At 38.4% G+C, this 19,404-nt stretch overlaps 1 protein-coding gene and 1 non-coding gene across 3 annotated transcripts; one reads left to right on the top strand and one right to left on the bottom strand.

The window, feature by feature from the left end:
• Positions 1-746: 746 nt before the first annotated feature.
• CLEC6A (C-type lectin domain containing 6A) lies at positions 747-17,417 on the bottom strand. Of its 2 annotated transcripts, XM_069585808.1 has the most exons (6): positions 15,106-17,417; positions 14,101-14,193; positions 10,761-10,862; positions 4,954-5,105; positions 2,403-2,518; positions 747-1,198 (listed from the first exon to the last, which is right to left on the bottom strand). In XM_069585808.1, exons 1-6 carry the CDS (start codon positions 15,116-15,118, stop codon positions 1,054-1,056), a joined length of 621 nt encoding a protein of 206 aa, XP_069441909.1. In that variant the 5' UTR covers positions 15,119-17,417; the 3' UTR covers positions 747-1,053. The 2 variants fall into 2 exon arrangements, with proteins under 2 accessions (XP_069441909.1, XP_069441910.1); XM_069585809.1 differs by lacking the exon at positions 10,761-10,862 and having other exon boundaries at positions 15,106-15,333.
• Positions 11,571-11,643, top strand: TRNAW-CCA (transfer RNA tryptophan (anticodon CCA)). The gene has a single exon. It is a non-coding gene; the product is annotated as a tRNA-Trp (tRNA).
• Positions 17,418-19,404: the final 1,987 nt, after the last annotated feature.

Below are 19,404 nucleotides of genomic sequence, written 5' to 3'. Positions count from 1 at the left end.
CAGTCCATGGAGTCACACGTCAGACATGACTTTGTGACTAAGCAGGCACACATTGATTAAAGTTATCCCCATGAACAACTCTTCATTTTAATAACCACATTTCATAGACCCTAGATTTCTCTTAATACAGCATTTGTTGGATGATGTTTATAAATGAAAAATGTAGATATATGTACTTCCCAATGTGGTTTTACCAATATAAATTCAAATCAGTAAAATGTAAGAGATCTCATTTATCTACATCTCCAACACGTGGTATTACCTATTTATTCATTTTTGCCATTAAAATGGGTATGAAATATTATATTACTATGATCTTGACTTGCAGTTCTCAAGTTATGAGTAAAGCTGAGCATCTCTATACATACAGCTTATTAGATTATGTACTTCCTCTTCCATGAAGTGCTTTTTACTTATTTTTCCCAATTTTTGCCTTTCTAATTATTTCATGACAGTTGTTTAAGGTTCTTGGTATTAATACTGTGCTCCTTAAAAGTAATTGAAATATCTTCTCCCAGCTCAGTTTTCAAAAATTTTTAATTTAAAAACACTATAAAGGGTTTTGATAAACACAAGTTCATAAAGAATCTGCCTGCCAGTGCAAAAGATATGGGTTCAATCCTAGATCTGGAAGATCCCCTGGAGAAGGAAATGGCAACCCACTTTGTATCCTTGCCTGGGAAATCCCATGGATAAAGGAGCCTGGCAGGCTACAGTCAATGGGGTCACAAAAGAGCCAGACACAATTTAGCAACTAAACAACAACAAAGCCTTTTAATAGACAAAATAGTACAATATCTGGAACAACGAATGTTGAAAAGAAGTATGAAAAAAGAGAAGAAAAGAATGAATAACAAACTAAACAAAAAAATTAAGGAAAGTTCATCCTAAAATTAGTGGAAAAGAGGTCAATAGAAGAGGATGAACTGAAGAGAGAAAGGCATTGGAATATCCCCATGACCTGATATGATGAGAATTATCGTAAGTTACAAAAGGAAATTATAATTTTACAATGGGTCTAAATTTTAAAGATGTTAGTGAACAAAGTTCCACTCATAGGTAAATCTTCTTCATCTCACATATTGATTTCCTTTTAGAATCACAGAAAACATCGTTCCAGCCCCATCCTCTCCCATCCCAGAAAACAACTGAGGCACATTCCTCTGCAGAAAAGTTGGGTTCATTTTGGTGCCAAAATCTAAGGAGAAACAAAGAGTAAAAACACTTCAGTGAATGCTGAGTGATTGATTAGAAAGTACTTAGGGTTAGGGTTGAAAAAATTGGGGTTCAGGATGAAGAAACATCCCAGTGATGACTCCTTTTCTTCATATAGCCATCCTCAAAAACCTCACATGCAGGTGGCTTCCCTGATGGTTCAGTGGTTAATACTTTGCCTCCCAGTGTAGAGGGCACAGTTTCGATCCCTGGTCAAGAAGCTAGGATCCCACATGCCTTGAGACCAGAAAACCAAAACATAAGCAGTATTGTAACAAATTCAATAAAGACTTTAAAAATGGTCCACATCAAAAAAAAAAGTCTTAAAAATAAAACCACATGTGCAGACACATACTTTCGCTCTTGCTAATCTAAAATTCTCCTGGAAAATAAGTTTTTATGAAACAAGGCAAGATTTAATGTTTTAAAATCTGATCTTCACTTCCTCTCCTATACAGAGCACTTATCCTGACCTCTCTCACTTATGCACTCTTATCATATTCCTAAATCTCTCTGTTCTCATGGAGCTACACAAAGTGAGTATCAGAATGCTTGAGTCTGGGATACAATCTGTGGTAGGGTGGGACAGAAGGGACAGGACATTATTTTTTAAATTAAAAGACCTGGTACTGCTGCTGACTCATTTGACTTTAAGGAAGTAATTAAATTCTTCATCTACAAAGATAGGAATCACCACAAGTTCCCCAAATAGCTCACAAGGTTGTATAATAATGTATAATTAAATTCAGGGTTTTTTAAAGCCACAAACAAATAGTATTATCATATAGTTTTCCTATTAGAATTTGAACATAATACTGCTTCAGACATTTAAGTCTTATTAATTGGAGAAATACTTAACTGAATTGTTTAGGAGCAGCAAAAGTAACAGTTAAGAGCACCATCTTTGGACTTAAATAGAGTTGAGACTACTTTCTCATCTTACTAATTTATTGAACTTGGGCAATTTATTCTATTTCTTATCAGTAAAATGAGCTCTGCAAAAGAAGTTTTTATGAAATTTAGGTAAGATAATGCACGCACTTAGTAAGAACTTAATGATTGCTAGACTCTTGTTTTCAAAGTTATAGCCGTTAGTATTAGCATTAATAGTTGCTGCTAACAAAATTTCTCTAATTTTCTTTGTGTAAACAAGACACTAGGATTCATTCATCTGAGTCTGCACTCACCTGACATTTTCCTTGTAAGGAGTCTGATCAATCCATTGCCAGTTGCCATTCCCTTGTGGGTCTGAGAGTCCCAGAAAATACGAAAATGTTTTATTCAGCTGCTGGATAATGAAATCCTATGTGAAGAAAAAGAGTCACAGACTGAAATTTCCAGGTTGGATCAAGTAAGGGTTATCTCTAGCTCTGGAGAAAAGAAAATGCAGGTGTGAGGAACAGTGTCACGACAGCACACTGAACAAGAGTGACGGCTAAAAACACCATCACCATCCCAGAGGAAGAAAGCTCTGTTCTGTGAGTTCCCATCTCAGACGATTTATTCATCACCAAGAGACAATTCTTATTGTCTCTTCACCAAGAGACAATTCTTTTTCAATGTACAGATCAGTTTCTGTGCTTTAAATGTTTAATAAATTTTACAAGTGTGTGTGTGTCATCTTATTTATCATTGTTTATCAGTAAAATTATATTTGGGTCATCAAAATTCAAATTTGTTTGTCTACTTTCCTAAGCAGTACTTCTCTAGGAAATAGATTTCAGTACTTGCAAAAGTTAAACATAAAGGAGTTCTAACTAAATTTTAACTGTAGTGTGTGATTAATTTCTGAAATTATTATTAATTTTGACCAAGAGGAGCCAAGATGGAGAGTAGAAAGACCCCGAGTTCCCTTCTTTCACAGCACACCAGGATTACAACTATTTATAAAGCAACTGGCAATGAGAGTGACCTGCAGGCTAGTTGAAAGATCATCTACAACTTAACGACAAAGTGACTGATAGATGGGTCACAGACACAGAGGAGTCAAGATCCATACACCCAGATTGGTAACCCACAGATGAGATGATAATTAAAATTACAGAGATTATCTACAAGAAGCAATAGACCATAGAGTAGTTAACTGGATTAAAAAAACAAACTCCAGTGAGACTCACTTCAGTCTTAAGGACACACAGAGACTGAAAGTGAACAAATGGAAAAAGATATTCCACACAATGAAGCTAAAATGGAGCAGGGGTAGCAAAAAATGAATTTGGACTATTACCTTACACTGCATTAAAAAAAAGAATTCAAAATGGAAGACCTAAATATAAGACCCATAACTATAAAAATTGTGAAAGAAAACACAACAGAAATGTTCTATGACATAGGATTTGGCAATTTTTTAGCTATGACACCAAAATCACAGGCAACAAAGAAAAAATAAACTAACAACTACATCAAACTCTAAAACTTATGAGCATCAAAGGAGATAATCAACAGAGTGTAAAGGCAACCTGTGAAATGGGGGAAAATATTCAAAAATCATATATCTGATAAGGAATTGATATCTAGAATATATAAAACTCCTATAGCTCAACAAAAAACCCCACAGACATCTCAGTTTTTAGAATAGGGAGAGTACTTGAATACACATTTCTCCAAAGAAGGCATGCAAATGATCAACAAATATATGAAAAGACGCTTGATACTGCTAATCATTAAAGAAAAGGAAATCAAGTCACGATAAAATATAATTTCACACCCATTAGGGTGGCCACTACTGGAATAAAGACAAAGAAAATAATATGTTGTCAATAAAATGGAGAAATTGGAACATTTGTGTACTCTTTGTGGGACTATAAATAGTATAGCCACTATATAAAACAGAATAGTGGTTCCTCGAAAATTCAAATTAAGATTGCTATACGATCCAGCAATCCCACTTCTGAATATATATGCAGATAATTGAAAGTAAAATTTCAAAGATCATCTGTGTTTATTGCAGCATTGTTCAGGAGAGCCAGGTGATGGAGCATCCCAAACGTCCATAAACATGTGAATGGATAAGTGATACATGTTTTATACATAGAGTGGAATATTATTCAGATTTACAAAGGAGGAAAATCCTGTCACATGATAGAAATGGGTAAATTTTGAAGATATTATACTAAGTGAAATAAGGCAGTCACAAAAATACAAAATACTATATGATGAGGTATCTATAAGTATTAATTGTCAAACTCATAAATACAGAAATTAAAAGGGTGGTTTCCAAGGACTGGAGGGAGGGGGAAATGGGTTGTCACTGTCCACTGGGGATAGAGTTCAGTTTGGCAAGATGAAAAAGTTGTTAAATCTTGTTATTGAGTTAGTCAAAAAGTTCATTTGGGTTTTTCCATAAGTCATTAGCTGTGATACTTTGGCCACCTGATGCGAAGAGCTGACTCTTCTAAGAAAGGACTCTGGTGCTGGGAAAGATCGAAGGCTGGAGGAGAAGGGGACGACAGAGGATGAGATGGTTGGATGGCATCACTGACTCAATGGACATGAGTTTGAGCAAACTCCAGGAGATGGTGAAAGACAGGGAAGCCTGGCATGCTGCAGTCCATGGGGTCGCAAAAAGTGAGACATGACTGAGCGACCGAACAACAATAAGACATTACAAATACAATAATGTGAATATAGTTAGCACTACTAAACTGTACACTTAAAAGAGTTAAGGTGGTAAGTTTTGTTATTCTCTTTCCTCAGTTTTTTAAAAATTTTAATGAAAAATAAAGAAAACCAAAATACCTGCTCTGTTTCTGTGTTGATCACCACCAAGTGAGCTCCCATCCCAACGCAATTCTGCTCACTCTTAGCCCAGAAATTCTCTTCAGAAGAAATAAAGTAGCAGCTGGAACCGAATGGCTTCCAGGTACCTGGGCAACATCCCCAAATCTTTTCTGCGTTGCATGAAAGGAAAGGGTAAGTCTAAGATGAGACTAATAAGCTTAAAGGGGCATGTTCTATACATATAAAATTCTGATGATCTGTAGTCCTTTTTCAAAGATAGGTTTCTTAATTCATGTATTTTCTTTCAGTTCCCTTAATTATATAATTTGATGCCATAGAATTACTTGTAAATAAACATTATTCAACATTAAGCCCTCAATATTTACTAAGGTTTGCCGGCAAAATTTTTCTGGATTTTTTTTTGGCCAAAAAAAGTCACTATCAATATTTTTTTTCCTATTGTTCATATTCTTTATACATTAGAAGCACCAAATTCTTTCAGAGTTTCAAATGATCAACATAAGTGAGTCTGGAATTCCAGTTCTGCTTAATAATCTTGGGCAAGCCACAGAGCCTCAAATTTTTAACATTTTAATAATGATAATTATTCTCAGGATGATTGTGGGAATTATAATTATTTATCATTAGAATTCTGTCTCTACCATTTATTATATCTGTCCTTGAGCAAATTCCATAACCTCCTTGCACCTCATTTTTTTAATCCTTAAAATGGAAATAACAATACCAAACTCAAGGTGAGAGTTAATCACATAATATACACAAAGCACTTTAAAGAATTCTTAAGAGGTAATAATTGCTTATAAATATTACCTAGTACTAAGTTTTACACAGTATCAAGCACTTAAGACTATAAACAAATAGTTCTCCCCTTTCTCCTTCAAAGCACCAGTTTGTCACTCTCCTTAGATTAAAATATCTGCAATTAACTGTAAAACTATCCACTGATGTCTTTTATATATATATATATATATATATATATATATATAATTTTAGCCCATGTATATGTATATCTAAATAGTATAACTTTGTTGGGTTTTGAACTTTCTTAAAGGTATTATATGTAGTCTTCTTGGGCTTAATTCCTCATTCCACAATGCTAAAATTCATCCATATTGTTATATGTAGCTCTATTCTATTTGTGTTTTTTTAATTATGGCCAAATTATTACATATTAAGTAATGAGGAAACATTTAAAGGCTTATAATTCATTTTATAATATTATAAAGTGAATAAATAGACTACGTGAATATCATTTTAATATTGGCCCCCTTTAGAAATCTATCTTAATTATATATTCTGATCATTATTAAAAATTGCCTTTTCATAAGACTTCTCAAAATGTGCCTTAACAGATTATTTTAATTTTAAGTCTAATTTGACTGACTGTTTTGATAGTAGGGATTGGTTTTGCCTATTAATTATACATTGCAAACATTTTTCACATGTTAGATACAAATCTCCAGTTTCCAGGTTGACAAAAATACTGAAAAATGTGATGAGTAGAAGAATTTGTCAAAATGGCATATTGATTTTAATATACTTCAATTTCCTAACTGTTCTGAGAATAATGGACTGATTAAAATGCTTTGTAAGTATTGAACTGCTGCTGCTAAGTCACTTCAGCCGTGTCCAACTTCTTTGTGACCCCAAGGACTGCAGCCTACCAGGCTCCTCTGTCCATGGGATTTTCCAGGCAAGAGTACTGGAGTGGGTTGCCATGTAATTAATAGTCATTTGATAAGACTTCTTAAACATGTTTGGTGTACTTTCCAGAAATTGAGAAAGCAAATGACTACTGACTGAAAAATAGCAAGACTTTGCAAATTATTCCATTTATTATTCTTAACACCCAACAACACTGAAAAATAACCTAATCAAATTCTCAGCAGACCACCACAAATAATTTTTGGTACTAGAACACTGTATGATTTCTGGCAAATAACTCTGAAAATTTGCAAAAAATTGACTGACATCCTAACAAAGCACATTCTATGCCTATCTACTTATTTAGGTAAGTAAGGCTTATCTAAAGTTTGTGTTGCTAAAGTGAAAAACAGGAGTAGAATTGATGTTGAATTCTCTCCCATTCTAGTAATAATGTTAACCAAGTAGATACTGTCTGATTGCATTTTTCAAGTCCCATCCATCTAACTTCCAATAGGATTTTGTTTTATTAGTAGTAACATCAATATTTAAAATACATTTGTGATGTTTTGAACGCAAGAAATTCATTACACTTAAAGCCCAGTGTTCCACAGAATATGAATATATTACCCCTCTAGATATAATAACTGCTTTTCAAAATACTTTTAGGGGCTTGGCAAGCAGAACAGTTTAAATGTGACAGGTCGGGCTTCCCTGGTGGTCCAGTCCTTAGGACTGCCTTGCAATGGAAAGGACACCGGTCTGATCCCTGGTCCAGGAAGACTGCACGTGCTGTGGAACCGCTAAGTTTATGTGCCACAACTACTGAGCCTGTGTGCTGCAACTATTAATACTGAAGCCTGCACGCCAAGAGACTGCGCTGCACAGCAAAAGAAGCCACCGCAGTGAGGAGCCCACGCAATGCAACTAGAGAAAGCCCACATGCAGCAACGAAGACCCACCATAGTCGAAAAATAAAATAAATGTCTTTTTAAAAAAGAGGACAGGCCTAGGCAGAACACAGGTCCACTGAAAAAACTCTGACTTTACCCATGCCTCTGAACATTTCAACACCAGGACTGGGTGGGGGAAAAAATGGGAAAGATACAATATGGATTTCAATTAGGTTTTAACTTCAATCAAATGGTAATTTTGTGTTTGAACTTTCATTTTTCCTTTTCATTGTTGTAATAATTTGAAAAGTTATTGTTTAAAAATTGGGCATTTTTATTTGATGATATGGTATTACACAACATAATTTCATCCCATAAGCTTATCTGTAACTTAAATTGGTTGTGTTGATCATCCTGAGTGGCCATAACATTAAGTTGGATAGATTTAGAGAGTGAATTTGAAGTCTCTTATGTCAGATGAATGTGGAGTTAATTTAATTAATATCCATCTGTTTTGTTCAATTCAGAGTATTCTGAAGACAAAGGCTTCCAGAAAAGTAGTCTTTAAAATTTCAGTAGTTATTGTTGGAGTGTCTCCAGAAGTCAGGAGAGAGACAATCCTGATAGACTTATGTTTTCCACCCCAGAAGGGCCAGCTCTACAGCTGTTTGACAAAAAATAAAACTCAGTGTGACAACAATACCATAGGTCAGGGAGAGTGAGAAAAATTACTCCTCAACACCCCCATGCACTACATTCTTGCCAAATACCCAAAAAATGGGGGAATTCTCAACATCTCACAGAAATACAAAGAAACCTCTGCCTTCTTGTTACCTTTCATAAGTTTCTTCATAAAAGCAGAGGAGGAAATATTTAGTTCCTGAAATAGCAGGAGTCTAATGTCTATTTGGGTCTCATTACTTGGAAGGAGTCAAGTCATAATGACCACTGCAAACATGCACTTTGCCTTTCTTGGGCTTTTGTGAGTCAGACCAGTGCTGATTCTGAATTGAACTCAACCAATTCTCTCTGTGGCTCAGATGGTAAAGATTTTCAGCTGGTAAAGAATCCACCTGCAATGTGATTGGGAGACCTGGGTTTGTTTGACCCCTGGGTCAGGAAGATCCCCTGGAGAAAGGAATGGCTACCCACTCCAGTATTCTTGCCTGGAGAATCCCATGGACAGAGAAGCCTGGTGGGCTACAGTCCACGACTGAGCAACTAACACTTTCACTTACTTTCAGTTCTCCATACGCTAAGTTACCAGGGTTATTGTTTAGAGTAGGGGCAGTCTCACTGAGACAGGAAGACAGCAATATAGCCATTTTGAAAGGACCAGGGAACAGCCTTGCACAGAACAGCCCTTGGAAGCTAAATAGGAGCTTGAGTCCCAGAGACAGGGTTGAAAAAAAGCAACAAAACAAAAACACACTTGCAGGAATAAAAGATTGACTTTATCTTTGCTAGGCTAACGAGTATACCTAGTTGCCACAAGAAGCTCAACTAAATATGTTAACCTTATCTGTTTCTGTCCTTTCTTGCAGAAAATCGTCATGCATTCCTTTTCCTTCACACAAGCTCTTTCTGTTCCCGACAGCCATCATGGACCCATCTGCCACTGATTTTAAAAGTTTGATGGACTTTCCTGGTGGGCCAGTGGTTAAGAATTCTTCTTACAGTGCAGGGGATTTGGATTTAACCCCTCATTAGGAAACCAAGATCCCACATGTGCTGTGCTTTGCCGCTCAGTTGTGTCTAACTCCTGAGACCCCATGGACTGACGACCCCACATTCCTCTGTCCTTGGGATTTTTCAGGCAAGAATATTCGAGTGGGTTGCCATTTCCTCCTCCAGGGGATCTTCCCCCCCACCACCACCACCACCCCCGCCCCCCGCCCCAGGGATCGAACCGTGTCTCCAGTGTCTCCTGCATTACAGGCAGATTCTTGGTAACTATGTGCTGCTGAAACCACAGAGCCTCTGCTGTTTAGAGCCTATGTGCCTCAATGAATAATCAGCACAGCCAAAATGCTAAAATATTTTTTTTAATGTTTGACAATTGTTGGAAATTATCAGTGATCATGGGACAAACTCTCCTTATTGTTATAAAAGCAACTCACCCCCTACTACTTGGGGAGCTGGCATTTTTCTCCCTGCCTTCCCTCTTGTGTACAAGCTGTCTACTTTAAAAAAAGCTTTGCCTGCCTAAGACTCTTGTGGAATCAATATTCATTTCTATGGTATCACTGTCCAGGGATCTGGAAAGTATGTGGTAACACCATCCTGAGCCATGTTCTGAGATCCAAGTTGACTGTAATAAAACTGATTCTTGGAATGGATATGGGCATTATTTTTATTCATTTATTTTTGGCTGCGCTGGGTCTTTTTTCACTGTGTGTGGGCTTTTCTCTAGTTGTGACGAGCGGAGGCTACTCTCTATCTGCAGTGCATATGCCTCTCATTGCAGTGGCTTCTCTTGTTGCCAAGCGCAGGCTCTAGGGCACACAGGCTTCAGTAGTTGTGGCATGTGGGCTCAGTAGTTGCCACTCCTGAGCTCTAGAGCACAGGCTCAATAGTTGTAGTGCAGGAGCTTAGTTGCTTCACAGCATGTGAGATCTTCCCGGATCAGGGATCAAACCCACATCTACTGCTTGGCGCGTGGACTTTTTAACCACTGAACTCCCCTGAGCCTCGATATGGGCATTATTAATTGGGCATTTTAGATATCAAAAAGATTTTATCCATTTGGTAGAGGGTGAGGGTAATGTGAAATAAGAACCGTTAGGAATAATTTCCAGGGTGGGCTTTAGCAAATTACGAGGGTATGTTGGTAGCACATATTGAAGTCAACAAGGCTGGAGGAGGCATTTTTTGAAGGCAAGTCTAGAACCTGATATGAACAATGAAGTTTAGATATACATTAATTATATCCATGCAGCAACTTTGCATGCTGTGCTGTGCTTAATCGCTCAGTCATGGCCGACTCCTTGCAACCCCATGGACTGTAGCCCACCAGAAGCCTCTGTCCATGGGGATTCTCCAGGCAAGAATACTGGAATGGGTTGCCATGCTCTCTTCCAGGGGATCTTTCCCAACCCAGGGATCAAACCCAGGTCTCCCACATTTCACCAGATTCTTTTACCATCTGAGCAACCAGGGAAGCCTGCAGCAAATTTTTTTTTTTTAATAGAATAAACCAATCTTGAGCTCAACCCTGACCTCTCTCTGAGAAAAGGGGTAGTCTAGTTAAACATTGCAACACCTTACCTGTCACCCTTGTCCCTTCACTGAAGCAGGTTAGATTTGAATGATGTGTGTGCAGTTCAGACAGCCTTTTGCCAGTGTTGCCATATGTAAAATAATAAGTCACTGTAAAAGGAGAAGAAGGATTAGTATCCTTCCATTCTTTCACTATTGAGCCTTATGCTCTAAATCTGTGCCATGCTGGCTTACCTGCAACTGCCGCCACTCTCTTCTTTCTAAGCCAGCTCAATAAAGACCATGCTGATTGTATATGGAATCTAGGGAAAATGTACTGAGGAACATATTTGCAGGGCAGGAACAGAGACCTGGACGTAGAGAATGACTTGTGCACACAGGGTGAGAAGGGGAGGGTAGGACAAGTTGAGAGAGTAGCATTGACTTATCCACACTACCACGTGTAAAATGAATAGCTAGTGAGAAGCTGCCATATAGCACGGGGAGCTCAGCTGGATGCTCTGTGATGACCTGGAGGGGTGGGATGGGGGCGTGGAAGAGAGGCACAAGAGGGAGAGGATATATGTATCCATATGGCTGATTCACACTGTTGCACAGCAGAAACTAACGCAATTATGTGTTGTGTGTTAGTCACTCAGTCATGTCTGACTCTTTGAGACCCCCTGGACTATAGCCCACCAGGCTCCTCTGTCCATGGAATTCTCCAGGCAAGAATACTGGAGTAGGTTGCCATTTATACTCCAACTGAAAAAAAATTGTTTAATGCTTGCTTGTATGCATTATCATGTTTTTTTTATGCCTACACACTTATTTTTCACTCTTTCCCCCATTAAAATTTAAGCTTTATGTTCTAGGGCTTCCCTGGTGGCTCAGAGGTTAAAGCGTCTGCCTCCAAAGCGGGAGACCCAGGTTCGATCCCTGGGTCAGGAAGATCCCCTGGAGAAGGAAATGGCAACCCACTCCAGTATTCTTGACCGGAGAATCCCATGGACAGAGGAGCCTGATGGGCTGCAGTCCACGGGGTCACAAAGAGTCGGACACAACTGAGTGACTTTACTTACTTTTACTTATGTTCTAGGGCAGAGATTCTGTTTTCTTTTTTTTTTTTTCACTAATTTTTATAAAAGTATGTTTGCTTTACAATATTGTATTAGTCTACTGTCCAGCAAAGTGAATGAGCCATACATCTACATATATCCTCTCCCTTTTGGCCTTTCTTCCCATTCAAGTCAGCCCTGAGCATTAAATAGCGTTCCTTGTGCTATTATACAGTATGTTCTCAGTAGCTGAGATTCTGTTTTCTATACCAGTTAATCACCTAGAGCTGTGATGATCACAATAATCAATAGACACTGTTCATTCACTGGCTATCTGCTTCTCTTCAAATTTTTTTAACTCTTTATTTTATATTGATGTATAGCCAATTAACAATGTTGTGATAGTTTCATGTGGACAGTAAAGGGACTCAGCCGTACATATACATGTATCCATTCTCCCCCAAACTGCTCTCCCATCGAGGTTGCCACATAACATTGAGCAGAGTTCCATGTTCTATACAGTAGGTTCCTTGTTGGTTATCCATTTTAAATATAGCAGTATGTACATGTCCATCCATAACCCCCTAACTATCTCTTTCCTCCATACTTTCCCCACCCCCTGACCCAGCAACTATAAGTTCATTCTCTAAGTCTGTGAGTCTTTTCAGTTTTGCAAGTAAGTTCATTTGTATCTTTTTTTTTTTTTAGATTCCATATATAAGGGATGTCATATGATACTTCTCCTTTTCTGTCTGATTTACTTCACTCGTATGACAATATCTAGGTCTATCCATCTTCCTGCAAGTGGCATTACTTCATTTTTTTAATGGCTGAGTAATATTCCACTGCATACATGTACCACATCTTTTTTATTCATTCACCTGTTGATGGACATCTAGGTTGTTCCATGTCTTAGCTATTGTAAACAATGCTGCAGTGAACATTGGGGTACATGTATCCTTTGGATCATGTTTTGCTCCAGATATATACCCAGGAGTGGGGTTGCAGGGTCTTATGGTAGCTCTCCTTCATGTTAATAATCCTGAAGTGAGTTTGCAGTTTATTCCAGTATTTTTTTTAAATACTGACTGCTGGTAGCTACACTTAAACATAGAGGATAAATAACAACCAAGGGGAGCCTTTAAACTTTTAGAGTCATTTTAAATGTCTCAAATGAATATAAACTTTTATGTTCAGGGTGTGCACATTGAGTAAGACCTGTTCTCTTTCAGGTTCTGATTTGATTCTTCACTCATATCCTTCTCGTCCTTCTGTTACTGAAACCCTGTCCTGTCAAACGTTACTACGTCTCTCTTAGCCTATGTCTCGGAGTTCTGAATACCTGCTTCCTCTTGATTACTGAAATAACTACCCTTAAACCCCTTTCTCTCTTGCACTTGACCCTGTAAAGTAAAGCAAATTCTAATCCTGGTGATAATTCTTTGTGCTTTAATGAAGACTATAAGATTGATTTGCATGTCAGAAGGAGCTTCAAATATGGCCCATTTGACATAGGAAGTCAGTTTCACTCCCTCAGATTATTCAATAACTATTTTTAACCACCTTGTCAGTGAATAGAGAACTAAACTGTGGGTTAAAGAGCAAAAAGGCCTTTAAGACTTGTCACAAAATGAACTTGAACTATTTAACTGGAAGCAAAGGGAACAGGAAAGAAATACTTTATTCTCTTCTAGTTCCAATATTCCACCTGAAAACTTTTTCCTTTCCTAGTGGGAAAGACTCCCACATGAAAACCAAAGACCCTAATCTAAAGTATTATGATCATAAAGGCAGTTATGGCTGTCCTCTCACTAGAGGGCTTTATGACACGTGATCACAGTGAACCCAGGAGTGAAGATGGAGTCCTCGAGGATGGCAACAAGCAACATACAATCTAGGCGAAGTCATGATTGGGTAAATGCTAGTAAAACCAGGCAAAATAAGTCTGGAAGAAGAACCAGTTATCAAAACATGGAGGAAGCAGAGAAAAGGGAGGAGGAGGGGAGAGGAAAATGAAGAAAAAGCATGGCATTCCAAGTAAGAGCTAACATATTAATGCATGAAGGAGAACATATTCTAGGGAAGGGGTCCCCAACCTCTGGGATCTAATGCCTGATGATCTGAGGTGGAGCTGATATAATAATAATAACAGAAATAAAGCTCACAATAAGTGTAACGTGTTTGAATCATCCTGAAACCATTCCCCATCCTAACCCCTAGTTTGTGGGAAAATTGTCTTCCACAAAGTGGGCACCTGGTGCCAAAAAGGTTGAGGATCACTGCCTAGAGGGTCTACACTGAACTTGATGGGGAAGGGATCAAGGGACATAGCCCCTCAATGATGAACTTACCCACACAGCTCACAATGAAGCATGCACTGAGGAGGGCTAAGCCAAGTACCGCAATACACCAGAGCCTCACCCGGAAGCAGGATTCTGCGTTCCCTGTCAAGTCAGCAAGACAGATGTAGTTACCAGGAGTTCCAGGAAGCAAGAAACCCTGAGAAGCTTAGAGCAATGAAGACATCAGATGAAGAATCTCAGAGTAATTAAAAGACTTAAATAAGAAGAGAACTTAGGGGACTCCCCTGGCGATCCAGTGGCTAAGGATCCGCCTTGCAATGCAGGAGACACAGGTTCCACCTCTGGTCACAGAGATAAGATCCCACATGCTGTGGGGCAACTGAACCCACATGCCTCAACTAAGACCTAACACAGCCAAGTAAGTAAATAAGTATCTTTTTTAAAATAGAGAGAGCTTAGAAACACCCTCAAGATTAAATAACCAGGTAGTGGCTCTCAAAGGTGGAGCTAGTGGTGAAGAACCCGCCTGCCAATGCAGGAGATATGAGACACAGATCCAATCCTTGGGTCACGAAGATCCCCTGGAGAAAAAATGGCAGCCCACTTGAGTATTCTTGCCTGGGAAACTCCATGGACAGAGGAGTCTGGTGGGCTACCGTCCATGGGGTCACAAAGAGTCGGACGTGACTAAAGCAACTTAGCAGCAGCTCTCAGGTCTTAAACAATCCAGGCAAAACTCATTCTCAGCCAAAGATAATTTCCATTTCCTTCTTCTTTCTTCTTAATATTATAATCATCTGTTGATTTCCCCATCTTTCTCAAAATATCTTTTCTGTCTCTTACTTCTCATAAACCTCTGTGGCATGTGGTTTCTTACACTTTCAAGTGAGTCTGGCCTCTGAGGAATCATTCTTTGAGTCTCCCATGACTCCACAATGTGGTCCAATCGCTTTCCCATCATTTGTCTGTTGTCTACCTCTTCTTTCCAGATGACTCATCATTTCATCACATACTTATACCTTCCTTTCTTGAATGGAGGAAAGGAATACTTACCTTCCCGCACCATTCTGTGAGCTCCCTGTGCTCAGGAGGTCCAAGAGCCTCTTTCTCTCTCTCTCTCTGAAGATGTTACCCAGAGCTCTGGCTTCATTCAAAGAAGTCAGAGCTCAGAGATGAACTGCTGGACACTCTGATGTGACTAAGAGACATCCAATATAAAGGGCACCTTGAAAGAAGAAGTCGCGGTTTGGACTATAGATTCCAGTGATTTTTAAATAGTGGGTAAAATGAAAGAGAAACTGAGAAACCTAGCCTAAACTGTTCATGAGAACTTCAACAAGAATACTCACATCATTTGCTCACTTTCTGACAGAAAGTGTCTCTCTCTGATTCCTACTCAGAACAGAGCAGGAATCTTTAAAAAAATTATTTGTAAGAGATAATTAATTCAGTGGTCCTTAGCCCATTTAGGGGGGGCTTTCCTTGTGGCCGAGTGGTAAACAATCTGCCTGCCAATGCAGAAGACTTGGGTATAATCCTGGGTAAGGCAGATCCCTTGAAAAGGAAATGGCAACCCACTCCAGTATTCTAGCCTGGGAAATCCCATGGGCAGAGGAGCCTGGTAGGCTACAGTTCATGGGGTCGCAAAAGAGTCAGACATCAGTTAGCAACTAAACAACAAGCCAATTTTTACATTGAGTTTTATGTAAGACTTAACCCATGTGTTTAATAGTATCCTAGGAAGTGAGCAAAAGTCTGATTGAATAGATATGACTTAGATAATAAGGGTTAATATAATAAATTACATAAAGAACCATGGACATTGTTTAGGAATATAATGCAAAGTGGAAGAGACTGGAATCTATCTGTAAATGTGATAAAACATTCTTATTACATCAAGACCAAGACTGAAGAACATTTATTAATATATTACAATCTCCTTGATTAAGTAAGGAGGAGCTTGAAGTGGTATAACATCAAGGGTGAGCTTTATTAATATCTTGTTATTACTCAAGGGTTTAGGGATCCTTCCTCACATACTGTTTCCAGAATGTAGAGTTTTCTGTTAACATTACATATATCTTCACAGTCTCAATTGAGCAACCACAAATACAAGAAACAAAAATCAAAACTACCATGGATGTATGACTATTGAACTCAGCAGGATTTGTTTGTTTGTTTTTCTGACTGTGCCATGCAGCATGGGGGATCTTTACTCCCAGACCAAGAATTAAAGTCATACCTCCTCACTGGGAGCTCAGAGTCTTAACCACTGGACCACCAGGGAAGTCCCAACTCAGCAGGACTTTTTAAGTAACAGGATAGTTATCAATAATAATGAAAATAGACATTGAGACTAAGATTAAAAACCCACAAAATTCTCCCCCCACCCAATTAGTTTGGGATGCAACAAGTCATAATGGGAGAAGAGATTATAAAATGTCACCATCTGTTTTCAGTTCCCCTCAGCGATGAAGAAACATAAACCCAAGGATGAAATCATTTCATCATCCAGAAAAAGAATATTCTCCTCAAACGTGGAGAAAAGGGAACTCCATACATGGTTGGTGAAATGTAAATTGGTACAGCCACTATGAAAAACAGTATGGACATTCTCTAAAAAACTAAGAGTAGAACCATATGATCCAGTAATTCCACTCCTGGGTATATATCCAGCAAAAATAAAAACTCTCATTTTAAAAGATGCGCTGTCAATCAGCATTGGATCTGATTGACATTCATAGAATATCTTATCCAAAATGACAAAATATACATTTGTCCCCAACTCACATAGAATACTACCAAGATAGGCCACATTCTGGTCCATAAAATACACCTTAACAAATTTAGAATAATAGGAATTATACAATGTCTGCTCTCAGCCCACAGTGGTGTTAAACTAAAAGTCAGTAATAGAAGAAAAACTGGAAAATCCCAAAATACTTGGAGATTAAACAACATACCTCTAAAAGACACAAGAGTCAGAGAAGAATTTTTTTTTAGCCATGCCACAGGGCTTTCAGGGTTTTAATTCCCCCACCAGGGATCAAACCAGGCCTACAGCAGTGAAAGAGCCAAATCCTAACCACTGAATCACCAGGGAATTCCCCCCAGTTTTTTAAATTTTAATTACATGAAATGAAATGTATCAAAATTTATGGGCTACAGCAAAGCAAATGCCTAGAGGAAAATTTTATACCATTGAAGCCCTATATCAGAAAAGACGAAAGACCTAAAATCAGTAACTTAAGCTTCCACCTTAGACAACTATAACAACAGAAAAAATTAAATCCAAAGTAAGTAGAAGAAAAATAAATAATAAAAGTGAGAGTAGAAATTAATGAAATTGAAAACAGCAAAACAATAAAGACAAGGAAACCAAAAGTTTTTTCTTTAAAAATATCAACAAAATTATTTTTAAAATCAACAAAATTGATAATCTCCTAGCCAGTTAATGAAGAAAAAAATGAGAAAAGACATAAATTACCAAAATTAGAAGTGAAAAAGAACTTATCAAAGGAGTTATCATGAATGACCCACACAGACGTTAAAAGAATAACTAAGGAATGTTATGGGAAAAGCCCACATAACTACATGCATTATAGAATGTGAATCACTTCTATTCGTTGCTATAACACTTCTCAAAGCAGCTTACAATTAGCATTCTTATAAACATCTTTGTTAGACGTGCACTTTAACACTCCCCTGCATGCATTTCAGGATAGTGATCATGTCTATTCACTGACATAACAGTGGTCTGAACTCAACTTGCAAGTTGCATTTTGGTTGTTATTGTTTAGTCACTAAGTCACGTCTGACTCTTTTGAGATCCCATGGACTGTAGCCCACCAGGCTCTGTCCATGAAATTCTCTGGGCAAGAATATTGGAGTAGGTTGCCATTCCCCTCTACAGGGGATCTTCCCAACCCAGGGATCGAATCCAGGTCAATTTGCCTGTAATGCAGGCAGATTCTTTATGGTCTGCAAAATGAGGTAGTCTCTTTGGAAGACAATCTGGCAGTTTCTTACAAAGCCATGCATAATCTTAACATAAAATCCAGCAGCTATGCTCTCAGATATTTACCTAAATGAGATGAAAGCATGTTCACACAAAAATCCGCACATGAATGCTTTGTTATTGTTGTTTAGTCCCTGAGCCATACTCGACTCTTTTGGGATCCCATGGACTGTAGCCCACCAGGTTCCTCTATCCAGGAAATTTCCCAGGCAAGAATACTGGAGTGGGCTGCCATTTCCTTTCTGGAGGATCTTCCCAACGCAGGGATCAAATCCAAGTCTGTGTAAATGTTTACAGCAGCTTTATTCACAGTTGTCAAAAACTGAAAACAACCATGATGCCCTTTGATAGGTAGGTAGATAAAATGTTGGATCTAACATCTGTTGGATCATTGGAAAAGTAAGAGAGTTCCAGAAAAATATCTACTCCTGCTTTATCGACTATGCCAAAGCCTTTGACTGTATGGATCACAAAAAACAGTGGAAAATTCTTCAAGAGATGGGAATGCCAGATCACCTGATCTGCACCTGAGAAATATGTATGCAGGTCAAGAAGCAATGGTTAGAAGTGGACATGGAACAGACTGGTTCCAAATTGGGAAAGGAATACATCAAGTCTATATATTGTTGACCTGCTTATTTAACTTATATGCAGAGTACATCATGTGAAATGCCAGGCTGGTTGAAGGACAAGCTGGAATGAATATTGCCAGGAGAAATATCAATAACCTCAGATAAGCAGATGACACCCCACCCCTATGGCAGAAAGCAAAAAGAAACTAAAGATCCTCTTGATGAAAGTGTAAGAGGAGAGTGAACAAGTTGGCTTAGAGCTCAACATTCAGAAAACTAAGATCACGGCATCTGGTTCCATCACCTCATGGCAAATAGATGGGGAAACAATGGAAACATTCACAGACTTTATTTTGGAGGGGCTTCAAAATTACTGCAGATGGTGACTGCAGCCATGAAATTAAAAGATGCCTGCTCCTTGGAAGAAAAGTTATGACCAACCTAGATTGCATATTCAAAAGCAGAGACGTTACTTTGCCAACAAAGGTCCATCTAGTCAAAGCTATGATTCTTTCAGTAGTCATGCATGGATGTGAGAGATGGACTATAAAGAAAACTGAGCACTGAAGAATTTATGGTCTTGAACTGTGGCATTGGAGAAGACCCTTGAAAGTCCCCTGGACTGCAAGGAGATCCAACCAGTCCATCCTAAAGGAAATCAGTCCTGAATATTCACTGGAAGGACTGATGCTGAAGCTGAAGCTCCAATACTTTGGCCACCTGATTCAAAGAACTGACTCACTGGAAAAGACCCTGATGCTG

This window comes from Ovis canadensis, chromosome 3 (assembly GCF_042477335.2).
Source record: "Ovis canadensis isolate MfBH-ARS-UI-01 breed Bighorn chromosome 3, ARS-UI_OviCan_v2, whole genome shotgun sequence".
Lineage (NCBI taxonomy): Eukaryota > Metazoa > Chordata > Mammalia > Artiodactyla > Bovidae > Ovis > Ovis canadensis.
This window is presented reverse-complemented; position numbering and strand designations above follow the sequence as displayed.